Source organism: Poecilia latipinna, unplaced genomic scaffold (assembly GCF_001443285.1).
Source record: "Poecilia latipinna isolate Pla-1442-1.1 unplaced genomic scaffold, P_latipinna-1.0 Scaffold586, whole genome shotgun sequence".
In the NCBI taxonomy this organism is placed as follows: domain Eukaryota; kingdom Metazoa; phylum Chordata; class Actinopteri; order Cyprinodontiformes; family Poeciliidae; genus Poecilia; species Poecilia latipinna.
The window spans coordinates 33,827-47,903 of NW_015113202.1; the positions used below are offsets into that span (position 1 = coordinate 33,827).

At 39.7% G+C, this 14,077-nt stretch overlaps 1 protein-coding gene across 1 annotated transcript; it reads right to left on the minus strand.

Moving 5' to 3' along the window:
* Nucleotides 1-949: 949 nt before the first annotated feature.
* LOC106953510 (neuronal pentraxin-1) lies at nucleotides 950-10,073 on the minus strand. Its single transcript, XM_015042333.1, has 6 exons — nucleotides 9,832-10,073; nucleotides 5,513-6,308; nucleotides 3,358-3,850; nucleotides 2,373-2,626; nucleotides 1,996-2,175; nucleotides 950-1,337 (listed from the first exon to the last, which is right to left on the minus strand). Exons 2-6 carry the CDS (start codon nucleotides 6,164-6,166, stop codon nucleotides 1,128-1,130), a joined length of 1,791 nt encoding a protein of 596 aa, XP_014897819.1. The 5' UTR covers nucleotides 6,167-6,308; nucleotides 9,832-10,073; the 3' UTR covers nucleotides 950-1,127.
* Nucleotides 10,074-14,077: the final 4,004 nt, after the last annotated feature.

Sequence of the window (14,077 nt, forward strand, 5' to 3'; positions counted from 1 at the left end):
TATTTAAAAATTTAAAAATATGTTTTTGAAGTTTGGTAATGTAAATAAATCCTTAGACCAGAGTGTTTCCTCTTGACCATGGCTACTATTTCAATGTTTTGGTCTTTCAGGAGAACACTCTTGTTTAAAGAGAAAGAGAACGTTCTGAAAATTAAGCAGTGGTTATGTATACGTTTGTTATATTTTTAATCTTTGTATTTAAGTTTTCTACAGGACTACAATGTTGAAATTGATTTATCTGCATTGACGTAAAACCCTGAAATGCGCTTTCAGTGAAAGCACCTTGAACGAGAACAAAATGCTTAATTTTTGTAATTTTATTACTCACATTTCAACAAAAACACAATCACACTGAGTTTCAACATTTTCTAATAGCTTCAATCTGTAACATATTGTACAATAATAAATATACAATCAAGGCCAAAATGACAAATTCAGAAGCCACATTGCAACAATCTCAACACACACAAGTTAGAAGTTACTCACTGTTCAACCAAACAAAAGTGATGAATATTAAGGATTTGTTCTGTGAACATCCTTGCATTGTGAGGACAAAAAAGTTGAGGAAAAACAACAGAATAAAGATTTTTCAAATGTTTAAAAAAACACAAAACTGAGGCAGTCAAACCAGAGTGCATAGGCTAAACTCTCTGAAGTCTATCTTTACATGTAAATTTAAATAAAACAAGAGAAAAACACATTTGAGTTCTATAGTTTCTTTGGTAAATTAGCTGTATGTTTCATGGAAACCTTAAAAAAGAGAATCCAAAGTATGAAGAGATTTATTAAAACATGTCTATGAATTTCATTAAACTAACTCTAATCTACAGCCGAACCCTTTAAGGTCCCCATCAGCACAGAACTGTTCTCATTAAATCTTATTCACATTATGACAATATGTCACAGTCAGCACTTGTCTGTTTATAATAAAACACTAATTTATTTAAAAAAGAGAGAGAGAGAACATCAAACACATTCTCTGTAAATACGGTCATCAGGCTACAACTTCATCCTCCTTTTTGCGTCATTTGAGAAATAGTTTAAAGGAAGGCAAACAGTCTGAATACTTAAAGTCCAAAATCTCATGATTTCTCGACGGTCTTCTTCTTGGGCGGGTAAACCTTCCTTCAGTGGCAGGGGTCGAACGGGTACCTAGCAACGCCGCCGTGAAGCTCCACCTCCGACTCAGACCAGTCGATGACGTCACCGCGTAGGTGACTGCCGCAGGAGGCCAGGCTGTAGATGTCAGCGGCGCTCAGGGCGTGCGACCACATGTGGAGGTCTGACATCTCTCCCACGTACGACTGAGTGGCATCAAAACGGCCTCCAAGAGTGTCCTGAAGGGGGGTAAAAATGTCACCTTTTGACCTTTAATGCTGCAGTATATATATTAAAACTGTCGCCATGTTGTGGCAGTTTGCTACGAGACGGATAATCTGTGAAACGATCGATCTTCTCCACCTCAAACAACCAATCAGAACCAGGAGGCGGGTCTTATCGCTGTCAATCAACTTTATGTTCTCTCTCTGCTAAATGTGCTAATGGCTGAGAAACAACTTACCAGAAAAACCGTTTTTCCGCCGTCTTCCGTGGCTACGCTAACTAGACTTAGTATTCATGGCAGGCTGTGCTAGCTGCAGAGTAGCACAGCTAGAGAAAGGAGGAATGAGCAGCACCAAACACAGGGAGATTGGCAGCGCTAAGAACCTCCTCCTGGCTTCAGTTGTCTGTTTCTAGATACCACTGGGAGAAGGCAGAGGAGCTTGATTTTTTTAGTTTTAGTTTTAGTATTTCACAGATTCTGTCTCATACTACTACTGTCTCATGACGTCATGACAACTATGTAATAACACTTTTTCTAAAAATTGCATACTTTTATTAAAAAACTGCTCCAGCTTTACGGGGGATTTTTCTCGTTGACTTATGAGGGGAAAAAAGGATGCAAAATAATTTTGTAAGTTCTCACAAAAGCCAAAAAATATTTTTTGTCTTTACCTGCTCCTGTCCCAGGATGAAGACCCCTCCAGGTTTGATGGAGTGCCAGGGAGAGAGGTTCGTCCCAGAGCCCCGCTGGACACCGTCCTGGTAGGCCTCCCACTGTCCCTCCCTTGTTGTCCACGTCACACAAACATGGTGCCACTTCCCATCACTCAGAGATAAGGGCAGCGTCACAGCCTGTGGATCAGACAGGAACATTTTCTTTTAAAAGGGTGATGGTGATGCCATGTTGACACATGACAGTTAAATTCATGCTCTACCAGCTGAGCCACCCAGCCACACAAACTGTGTTGTAAGGAATCTGTTAGTATTTATCTCAGTCATAAGAAGCGAATAATGTACCAACTTGATGTCTTTCCTTTGCTCTTCCTCACCTTGTCATCGATCAGCAGCTCGATGGGGTTGTTCCCCCACTCGATGAGCACCAACTCATTGGCCTGTCCAGGTGCAGAGTAGGAGAAAGGAGTCCCCAGTCCGGGTCCCACGCCTGCCTTCATCCAGAGGCACAAGGTCAGAGCGAAGATCTCCTGCAGCAGAGTCCTCTTCATCCGGCCGTACATGTAGTTGGTCCTCATCGGGAAGCTGATCTGGAAGGCATCCAGCTTCTTGGAATGTTTCTTGTTGGAAGCTGTGGAGGAAAATGTAAGTTGTTTTTAATGTTTTAGCTGTTCTGCTATGAGGAACATACTAGATTTATTTAGGAGCTTGAAAAAAAATTGTCACCTTTCCAAAATACTGACCTACGTCATTTTTAGCCAAAAGTGTTTTTTTTTTTGTTTTTTGTTTTGCCTAATTCATCTTTCAGCAATAAAAACGGGGGCATTTTTTTTATTTTGACAAAATTGCGTTTGGCAAAAATGGCTTAGGCAGCTCTTTCAGGAAGGTGAAAATATTCAAATTATATCCAACTAGAGTGGAGAACATTCTTCCTTTGCTACAAATGATCAAGCATTCACTAAAGGAATGCTATGCTGCTGCATGTTAGGCAATAAAATATGTATTTTCTTATTTAAAAAAGGAATTGAATTCATTGTTTTTCCACATCTTTTAATGTATTTCTTATATTGATTTAAAAATGTACTAGTTGTACTGGCAGATTATTTTGCTTATAAGCTATTTTTCCCATGTTATAAGCAAAATAATCTTCCAGTAGAACTAGCAGTATGAGGAATTATTGACTTAAAACAGTCTCCTACATCCTGCTGAAAAGTTACTTATGTGAGTTTTGTCTTATGTCAAGTGTTCTAAGACATTTGCACTAGAAATTAGACAAAAAAATAGTAGATAAAATGTTGTGTTTTTGCATCTAAAGAGTTTTTATCTAAACTGGGAATCAGCAGAGCGTCAGGTGAATTTTACCTGTCAGGTGCAGCTGGTTGAGCATCGTTTCCAGTTTATTAGAGTGGAAACCAGTTCTGTACCCAGTGTGTGGGAGGTAGCTGTGATCCTCTGTTTCATTGCTCCTGTGATCATCCTCTTCCTCTTCCTCTTCCTCCTCGTCCTCCTCATCCTCATCCTCCTCACTATCACTATCCTGACCTTCATCATGATCGTCGTGATCTCCATTATGGTGGTCTTCGCTGTGGCTGTCGTCATGATGGTCCGAGTGGTCTCCGGTGTCGTCGTGGACGTCGTGGTGTTCGTCGTCGTGGTCGTGTTTGTGGTTGTCGTCGTGGTGACCGTCGTCATGGTGGTCTCCGTCATCTCTGTGGCCGGAGTCGTCATCGTGGTGTTGGTCCGCGCTGCTGCCCAGGGTGGTGGTGTGGTGGTGCAGCTGCTCCTCCAGGGTGCTGATCTTCCTCTGCAGCAGCTCCTTCAGAGAGCTGGAGTATGTGCTGGTGCTGTTCCTCTTCTGAGGAAGATAAAAACAGCAAAAATACACACACTCGTGCAAATTAGCCTAAAGCACATGTGTCAAACTCTAGCGGGCCAAATCCGGCCTTCCATCACTTTCTACGTGACCCTAAACTACAGATTGACGCAACAATAGAACCGTCAAGATAACGTGTGCTTAACTATTGATCAAATCAAAGCAGTTTTTATCTGCATTCAGCCAAATTAAATCAATCAATTCCAGTTTTTTACAATTCCACAATTGATGAAATCCATGCAATCTGGCCTAAAGTAACACATGAACAGGTGTTGGTGAGCCTTGTTGACATAGCGTCAACACATACTAATCATCTTGTCTTCTGAGATGCAGCTGCTCAGTCCCGTTTGTATCCTTTATCTTCCTGCTCCTCCTTTCAGGTAATCCAGGCTTTGTCCTGGTGCTTGCCCTGATTACTGTCTGTCATGGGAGATCACTATAATTGCAGCTGATCTTCCACACACCATTCCCACAGATGTTGACATTTGTCTGGGAAGACCAGCGCCATAAATGCATATTTAATACATCCACCATTTGAGCAAACCGGCCCTGTCTCCTTGTGGAGAAGCAACTTTGAGCCGTTTGTTGTTGTCAGGTGGCTATTGATAGACATCAGACTCTCCTGCCAACGAGTGAATGGCTTTGTGAGATTAAGTAATTCATTGTTCTTTTGTCTTAAGTGCTCAGAGGATGCAGCGATCTGGGACTTCAACAAACAGCCTCGTGACAGCAGAGTTAATGCGTCCCAATCCACATGGGGACATCACATCCTCTCTCCAGCCCCGTCCTTTTCTCATCACTCCTCTACAGTTTCTTGCATAAGAGTTTATACCAATTTTTTCCACATTTTGTCCAACGTGACCTGTTGTTCTTCCTTGAACAGGTTAGCATTGGTCTATCTCTGGGCTATGCAAAACAAGTTCGTTACATATTTTGTACAAAATCATTCATTGATAATGAGATTTTAGTCTAGTCAATTGTACCTATTTTGATGTTCTTTCAGAGTGACTTTGTTTAAATCCAAACAAGCTGTTGCTGTAAACTCAGCGTTTACACTCACACAAAAAAAAAATGGCTGCAAACAGATGTGAAAGTATAAACTATACATCTTTGAAAAGCAGAAGTGGAGCCTCCTACACAACCAACGAGAAAGCAGCAAGTGTTTTCTGGATGGTAAGTCAGCAACAAAACAATTTTCTTTTCCAGCAGCCATTGTACAGTGTTAAAACCAGCTGACCAAACATGCTGGACCTCCGCTTGGGTTGCTAGGGTAATGGTCTGGGCTTGACTGGGCTTGCTAGGTGAGGTACAGTGCTCATCAAATGTGACTTAATAATCAGGACGTTTTTGAAACTGCTTGTTTTCCAGTCAACAAGAAAACATTAACTTATTTCCAAAAATGACTGAGTGGTTTTTTTAAGCATATGGGCTGTTTTTAGAAACAGCTGAGACCCAAATTGAAAAATAAATTTTGCACAATATGTCCACTTTAATGCCAATATGTCTTGCATCCCAACTTTTCAGATTTGAATTTGTAAAGCAAGGAATTTTATGATTATCCTTCCACTGAACTTGCCCTACGTTTTCTCGTCTCTTTCTGCAGTTTTATCCGAAGTGAGCTTTTCCCCTCCTCCAGCTGCTCACCTGCAGGCTGCTCAGTCTCTCTTTCAGCGCGTGCAGCATCCTCTCCAGCTGCTCCATCGTCGATGTGCTGTCTCCCGCCGTCCCGTGTTTGTCCTTCTCGTGGTTGTGGCCGCCGCCGTACCCTCCGTCGGATCGTTGGACTGAGGAGTGGTGGTGCTGTGAGTCTGGGATGAGTCTGCCGTTGCCATAGTGACTGTTGTCGGTGTACGATGTGTGGTGAACGGAGAGTCCCTTGTGATGCGAGTATGACACAGAGCCATGGTGCTCGTCGTGAAGCGACGGGCCTCGCCCAGCGCCCTCACACAGGGTCAGCTTGGCCGTCAGCTCTCTGATGGTCTCCCTCTGGTCCAGGATGATCTCCTTCTGCTGCACAAGGCTCTCCCTCAGGTGGAGGATGGTGGCTTTAGCCTCGTCGCTGGCCCCCCACCAGCCGCTGGGAGGGACGTTCTGATGGTTTGATCCTCCTGGCCCCGTCGACCCGGCGCCCGTACCTGCTGTGGGGAAGCAGGAAGGGTCTGTGTCTGCAGGGATTGGGGTGCAGACAAAGCGTGGGTGGGCTCCGTAGTTGAAGTCTGGGCCTGAAGTGGCAGATGTGGGGTGAAGTAGAGAAACAACCAGAGGAAGTAGGAACATGGCGCTCCTCATAATCTCCATCTAAGAAAACCACAAAACGTGGCTTCACTTCACAATATGAGATGTTGGTGGAAGAAAAAATGTTCCGATGGAAAGATAAAAGATAGAAAAAGATGAGAAGAATCTTCTGGAAGACTTTTAATCATGAAGCAGTTAGACAGACCTGTAAAAAAATATTAGACATGAACCTTCAGAGTCACACAAAGACAATTACAAAGTCAGCCTTCTGTTGCCTGAAGAACATTTCCAGGGTGAAAACACTTGCTCTAGACTCTGAAATACTGTTGTTCACTGGACGGCTCAGCACCTCAATAAATATTTGTTGTCGTATAAACCTTCCAGACCACTCAGGCTTTCTGGTTCTGGTCTGCATCCCCAAAACAAAACATGGAGCATTCAGCTTCTGCAAATTTGGAACAAACTTCCAGAAAACTGCAAAACAGCTGAAACACTGAGTTCCTTTAAATGTAAGCTAAAAACCCACCTGTTTAGAGTTGCTTCTGAATCATTGTCCCTGGAAAATTAACCACATATTTGATTATTTTAATCAATAAAATGTGATGCTTGTTACTGACCTTTACAACTGTTGGCTATACGATGTGCTTATGATGTTTTTTTGTTTTCATAAAAAAACATAAATTAATTAAATGTGCTACACAGATAAACTTGGCTGATTAACATTAGGAAAGCATTGCTATTTAGATATTGGCATAGTTACTGTTCAGTGAAAGTCTTTAAGCCTATGGAAACTCACACAAAAATAAATTAAGTCGTATTATTTCATTACAGGACTCTCTTTGTCTTTGCCCACACAGGTGAAAAGGCATTGGAAAAAAAAAATCTCCTTTTAGCTTCTGGCTGTTCCGCTGTCAGACTTTAAACTAAACCTTCTTCAGGATGTGACGTCTTTGGACTCGGCCAGCGTCTGGCGAATAACCTTGGCTGTTCCAAGAAGAACTAGGAAGTCCTTCCAGAGGAGGATTAGATCATGTTAAAGGTCAGACATCCCGACTCAAACATTTGGCTGGAACATTTTAACTCTTTAGAAGCCTTAAAGGATGCCAAAACGCCCTCATGGAACATCCCAAATTTCTGTATTTAGTAGATTAATGTAATGTCAAGAATCAAATAGCTTGTCATTGCTAATGTCAAAGTTTTTTACCGATTGAGCTTTTCATATTTTCTAATTTTCTCTTATCAAAACCACAAACTTTAACTCATCCATTGGTGGACTTTATGTCATACAACACAAAGTAGTGCAGAGCTGTTGATATAAAGATGACGCATGATTTTGAAATTTTCTTCAGAAGTTAGCTTAGGCTCAGTCTCATTTGACGGAAAAAGTTAATTTCCTTTGCTGCTCAAGTGTTACAGTTACAATATTCTCAGAGCCGGCCCAAGGCAATGTGAGCTAAACTGCTGCTTAGATCCTCCACGCCACCAGGGGTGCCTCAAGAGCAAATAATATGTTATTTATGATTAAATAATATATTTAATAATACAAACTAAATACTATGAAATGGGGAATAACAACTTCTGTATTATTTTTCATAGTTGGTCCACAAATAGTAAGTTAATCTCTTCCTGTTGTTGGCTGCTGCCACTGTTGGAAATGCAAGATATTCATGTTAACTTTTTTTTACTGTAAATTTAGTGTTTATTGTCTGATGTTACTTTCAGATAATCAAAATAATATAGCACACATAAATACCACTTCACATCTCAAAATTCAAATATAATTTTCTTTTAGTTTGCTACTCCAATAAGGGGGATGCAAATATGAATCTGCCAAAGGCCCCAAAAAGGCTTGGGCCGGCCCTGTCTATACTCCAAAGAATAAACAACATGAAAATGTTTATGAAAACCATCTACATAAAACGTCTTCTAATGTCTTCATGTTTTTGAATGGTGTGTTGGGAATAATCATAACAACGCCAGGATTTCAACATCTTTGTTTAGGCTAAACATGGACGGACCTAGAAGCTCAGATATTCATTTTCAAAGTGTTTTCTGAACTAATTAAAGGCGTTACGGACCTACAGTGTTCACTTTTAAATGACTGAATGGACTCCAGAACTGAGATGAATTCTATTTACACAATAGATGATTGGTTGTATTGAATTTTATTTAGGGGTATCACAGTGAAGAGGGTACACCAATGCAAATGACACTTTGTAGAAATTGTGAAACTATAAAAACGATCAGATAAAATCCCAGTGAAATTCACTGATGTTACAACGTGACAAAATGCAAACAGGCTCAAAGGGTTTCGATGCCCGGCGTGTTTCCACAAAGGCAGCTGACCTCCCTGCATGACGTCTTTCATCATACAGTGTCGGCATTTTGAAATGGCACAGCCAACCTCGCTGACCACCTGTTGCTCTCAGTGGATTTGTGCTCAAACTTCATGCATGGCTGACTTGGCTTATGACTTATCAATCATGAAACAAAGCAGAAACAAACCAGATCAATCTTCAGCTTGTTGCAGAAGTAGTTTGAAGCTTCAAATGGATCTTTTTGGTTCTTCTCCTGCTTCCCCTTGAGATTAGCAGGGCTTTAGAGGGAGACAGATGGTCGGGGGACAAAATCGTGTCACACCCAATCTCCATCATTCAGACCTAAGTTTATTATCACCCACAGGTTCCCCCAATTAACCTAATTACAGACAGTTGCTCTGCTATCTTAGTCAGAGATAAGTGGGCTTGTACACTCCTTGGTGTGTTGGTGTGTGCGGGTCGGTGTTAATCCGACGCAGGCTGTGGGGTCGTGCATCATCCCAGCAACATATGGTCAGGGTGGACGGTAAAGCAGAGCGATTAGTCTCAGGTTAGAAACTGACAAGTTCACTGAGATATGTAATTAAAGGCCAGCTCTTTATAGTTGCTCCTTTAATCAAGACTATTTGAAAAACTTAAGATGGAGTTAAAAACTTTTTTTTTTTTTTTTTTTTGCAGTTTCAGGGTTTAATCTTCTCACTTGTTGAGTTTTTAAATTGCTAGAGACACTTTTAGGACTAATTCAGTTTAAAATATTCATTCTGTATTGTGTGGATGTTAATATTACAGCATTCAAACATGCAGAATTGAGTCTGGATGGTGATAAATAATAAAACAACACTAAAGTCTTCTCTTCAGGTTAGATTTAATGCCAGGTTTCTCAAAGATTGTTTGCTTAAACTTCAGGGTTTATTTCAACACATTCCTTCTAAAGTATGTTGCTTATTACAGTTTTTGGCTCTCGTCATTCAAATTAATCTCCAATACTGAATCCATGAAACTTTTAACACATTTTTAAAGTCATATATTAAAATTAATCAAAAATTCAATCAATTAAATGAACCAAAAACAGTTTTTGTGTAGCATTTTGTTCAGTTCTGACTCGTAGAGATTGGATCCTCTCTAGTGTTTTTTTTATTTTTTATATAGAGCTTTTCATATGGTAAAATATCTGCTTTTGTAAAGAAACGCATCACACATCAAGAACAACAAAAGTATATTCATTTATATTTTTGAATAGATCTTTAAGCATAAATATTGTTCAGATTGATTAAATATGTAAACAAGCTTATTTTGTTACATCTTTAATAAATGTTAATGTATTAATAAAATGTAAATAAGCTAAGAATGACTTAATTTTTCTAGTTGTAGAGAAGTCGATGTTTCATTATTAAAGCCCAGAGCGCTTACCTGAGGGTTGGTGTGTCCACACTCGTTAGATAGTTCTTCTCCTCTCCCGCTGATCAGATTGAGAGAGATTTACTCCAGAGGAGGGCTCAGCTCATTCTGCCTCTCCTTCATTGTCTCTCCCTTCTTTTTTCCTCTCCTCCTCCTTTGTTATCGTTTCCCTTAAAAAGCCACTCCCTGTTACCTGTTACCTCACCCCCTCCGCCATCTAATCCTTTCTGTTAGACACAAGGGCCTAATCAAATCCGCAGCTCTGACGAACATGTTTTTTTTTTTCATTTTTTTTTTTTCATTTGATTTTCGGTTTCCAAATCCCTTTAAACAGGATCCAAATGTTGGCCCTCAGCTCCTGCTGCTCTCGTCACTCAGCCAGCTCACCTACATCCCAGCATGGGAGGAATTGGCCTGATTAATTCCTCTCTGACTGACAGACAGCTGCTGCAGGGTCAAGAGAAATCACACACAAACATGTTGATTGATAGACAGACAGACTTAAATACAGCGAGGATGACACAGCAGCGTGCGTGTGGTTCACTAATACGGACTTATTTATGAACCACATCCGAACTCATTCAAAATATCTATTTTGAATGTTGATATTTTTTTGTTTTTTGTCACAAACAGAAGTAAAAAAAGTACAATGGATTTTGTAATCTGTCTACAAATCATTATTAGTGGGTCAAAAACAATTAGATTTGTATAATGAGTAAGAAATTTATGTCTGAATAACATTTGCAGAGGACTAAGTTGTGTGTTTTGAAAATGTGTAAAACATTTTAATCATATACTGAACAATTGTACCAACAAAAAACATGAACCGAGAAGTAAAACTTTAACTTGTTCTGTAAAAGACTAACACTCTTCTTCTTTTGCTAAATACATCAAAACTTTAAATGGGAACAATCTATAAAACTACAAAGATTACTGAATATTTTAGCATTTTCTGATTTATAAAGCACTTAATTGTGAAATAAAAATAGTGTACCCCAGTTCAAAGGAATATACAACCGAGTTAATTTGCAAAATGTGCATGTCTATTTGAGCATTAATTTACAGTTAGTGACAATAAAATGTGCAGATAAGAGTAGAAATATTACTCAGAATGAGTAAAGTTGTACAAATGTAGCAGGAATGTAAACACTTGTTGACTTTGTTGTGAGCAGTGATGGTCATAAAGTCATACAGCTGCAGGGAGGAAGGATCTACAATAACGCCTCAGTAGTGTGTCACTTAGGAGCAACAACATGAGGTGGGAAACATTTAAATGAAAGATTTATATAATAGAGAAAGAAAAATTGAGCAATTCCAACAAAATACCACATTCTGTAATTATTTATAATTGCCTAAGTATAATGGTTTTGTTGTGGAAATGATTCGGAAACCATGGCCTGATTTTAATTCAGTATTTTGTGTAATTGAAGCAGATTCATATTCTTCCACATTCAGCTTTGGCAAAAAATTAAGAGACCACTGAAATTGATCAGTTTCTCTGATTTTACTTTTTATATTTATATGTTTGAGTAAAATGGACATTGTTCTTTTGTTCTATGAACTGCTGACAACATGTTTCTGAAATTCCAAGCAAAAATGTAGTATTTATTTGCAGAAAATGAGAAATGATCAAAATATCAAAAAAGATGCAGTGTTATCAAATCATGCAAAGAAAACAAGTTCATATCCGTTTAGAAACAACAATACTGATGTTTTAACTCAGGAAGAATTCAGAAATCAATATTTGGTGGAATAACCAGGATGTTTTCAATGCAGTGGGCTTTTAAATTTTTTTCCAGAGCTGTATATGACATATGGATTTTGTTCAGCTTACATTTTAGATTAAATAAGAAACCTTTTGACAATTACCCACCCTGCGGTGAAGGTTTGCAGTGAAGTATGTGTGACGAGTACAGACGGGGCGGTGAGGTTGTCTCATCTTTTCTTTACTGTTTATTAGGTCAGTGCGTGTCGGGTTCTCCCGCCTCTCAATCTCCTTAGCGTGTGTAAATTAGGCTCAGAGGAAGTCAGTGCTCACCAACGGCTTGCATGCAATGACACCAGACCACAGAAGCTCAACTGTTCCCAAAGACATGTTGCCATGTGACCAGGTACCTCTGGAAACCCCAAATCTGCTCCGCCTGCTCAACCAGAGGTCAAGCTGATGTCTGGCGATCAGAGCAGAAATAGAAAAAGGTCTTAGTGGCAAAATGTTTTCCTCTCCAAGACACCAACTTAAATACAATTATCACTTTAAGTTGATATTCAGCCAATAGATTCATAACGCAGGACAGAAATGCTCTTCATATGTCATAGAAGCACACAGCGTTACTTCCAGGATTAAAATAAAAATCCAACAAAAACCCAGCTGTAATTCACTGCAATGGTAGTTTGTGCTGAGCATTGACACAATGTTAGATGCAATTAATCTTCAGATCCTCCTCATCAGAAATCCACGGTGATTCACAGAGGTAGTACAGGTGTGTCGTTTCCATGGTTACTCCTGCTGTTGGCATCAATGTGAAAAAGCCATATCAACATAAATTTGAGGGGTTTGTTCCTGAAAATCATTTCCTTTTTTAATTGCTTGAGTTTCAGTTTAATGAATGAACAAATTACTCATCTGATTTTGTTTTTTATTAACTCAAACATTTTTCCAGACAGTAGCTTCTGTGACTTTTATTAAATAATTTGAACATAAACCAAGATTTGTATCTTTAGTTTTCATGCTTTTGATTATTATATATTAAAGTCAAGTTAAAAAACAAACAGACAATTAAATCAATAATTTCTGAATAAACTTTAAAAAAAAAAAAAACAACCTAAGACTCTCTTTCTCTTTCATACTGGGAACAGCTATAAAAACTCCGATTCGTTCTCTAGTCACTTTCTTGGACCTTTGTGAGTCAGCCAAACACTGACACCTACTGGGAAACCGGTGTAACCGGTGTAAGTTCACAAGAACTTACAACGGCATGTATCATCTCTGTGATACATGCCGTAGTATGAGACCCTAACAAGAAAATAAAATATTATCAGCATCACCTGATAACTATGTTGGTCTGCAACACAGTGGTGCAGTTAGCTGCTGTTGCCTTTGGGCAAGAAGGTCAAATTTTGGTCTGGGGTATTTCCAGGGGTGAGAGTAGGGGGGTACGGTAGGGTACTGCGTACCCCTAAAAGATTTAGCGGGGGTAAGCAGTATCTGCAAGAGAGGGGAGCGGCTGTAAACGATCAATGGGTTCACTGAGCAGCTGTGAGTGCACCCACTGATCAGCCGTGATTGATTAGTTTTTCAAGAACAATCCAAAACACTGACTTAATCAGTGAATAATTAGCTTTTCCTCCCCCATTTCATATTGTTTCTGAACTGTTCTTTGTTAGAGCAGGGCTGCTATACGTCGATCGCGGACGGTTTTGAGTAGATCTCGGCATTAGGTGACAAACTGGACGCCGCCAGGAGGCTGAGACCAGCACGTCCTCCTCTGACTCCTTATCAAAACGTTCATAACTTTATTAAAGAACAACAACAACAAAAAGTCAACAAAACGTTTTTCAAATTAATGACCCAACAGCAATAATAATCTCAGTGACTATTGTTTCAACAAGGTGTTGCGCAGTTCTGTGTGTTTCGGTTCCGTTATCAAAATAACGAGCAGAGCAGGAGTTTAAAATTAACTAATCAACCACCGCTGTGTTTAGTCGCAAAATAAATAAATATCAAGCCTGAAAACCTGATATCGTAACGGATTAAATGTTTTAAACGTAATCTGTGCTCGGCTCGAGGAGCGAGCGGTTGCCACGGCAACGGGTGTGCTTAATTAAACGACAAAGAGAGAGAGAGAGTAAAAAAGTGCGAATGGTTTAGAGTTGATCGCCTGTTCAGTGCCGTATTTCTGCCGAGTTTGCATGTTCTCCCAAATGATTAATATGTGTCTGATGAAACTGGAACCTTTGAGCCACAGAATGAAAAGATACGGTAAAGAGACGCTGCTGAGCATCGCCAACATTGTGAAACATGGTGGTGGCCTCATTATGCTCATGGTCCGGAGGTGGAGCCTGGATTTTTGTCAAGGTGGATGAAAGTGGGAATGGGTCCAAATAACAGTCTGAACAGGAAACTGTAGAAAGCTGAATGTGAAGAGGGTTTTTATTATTATTGTTATTATTATTATTTTAGCAACATTTCAGTCCGTTTTTAAAAAATGTTTGTTCTTGGTCTACTTTTGTGTTTCTTTTTAGGGGTGCACCAACAAAT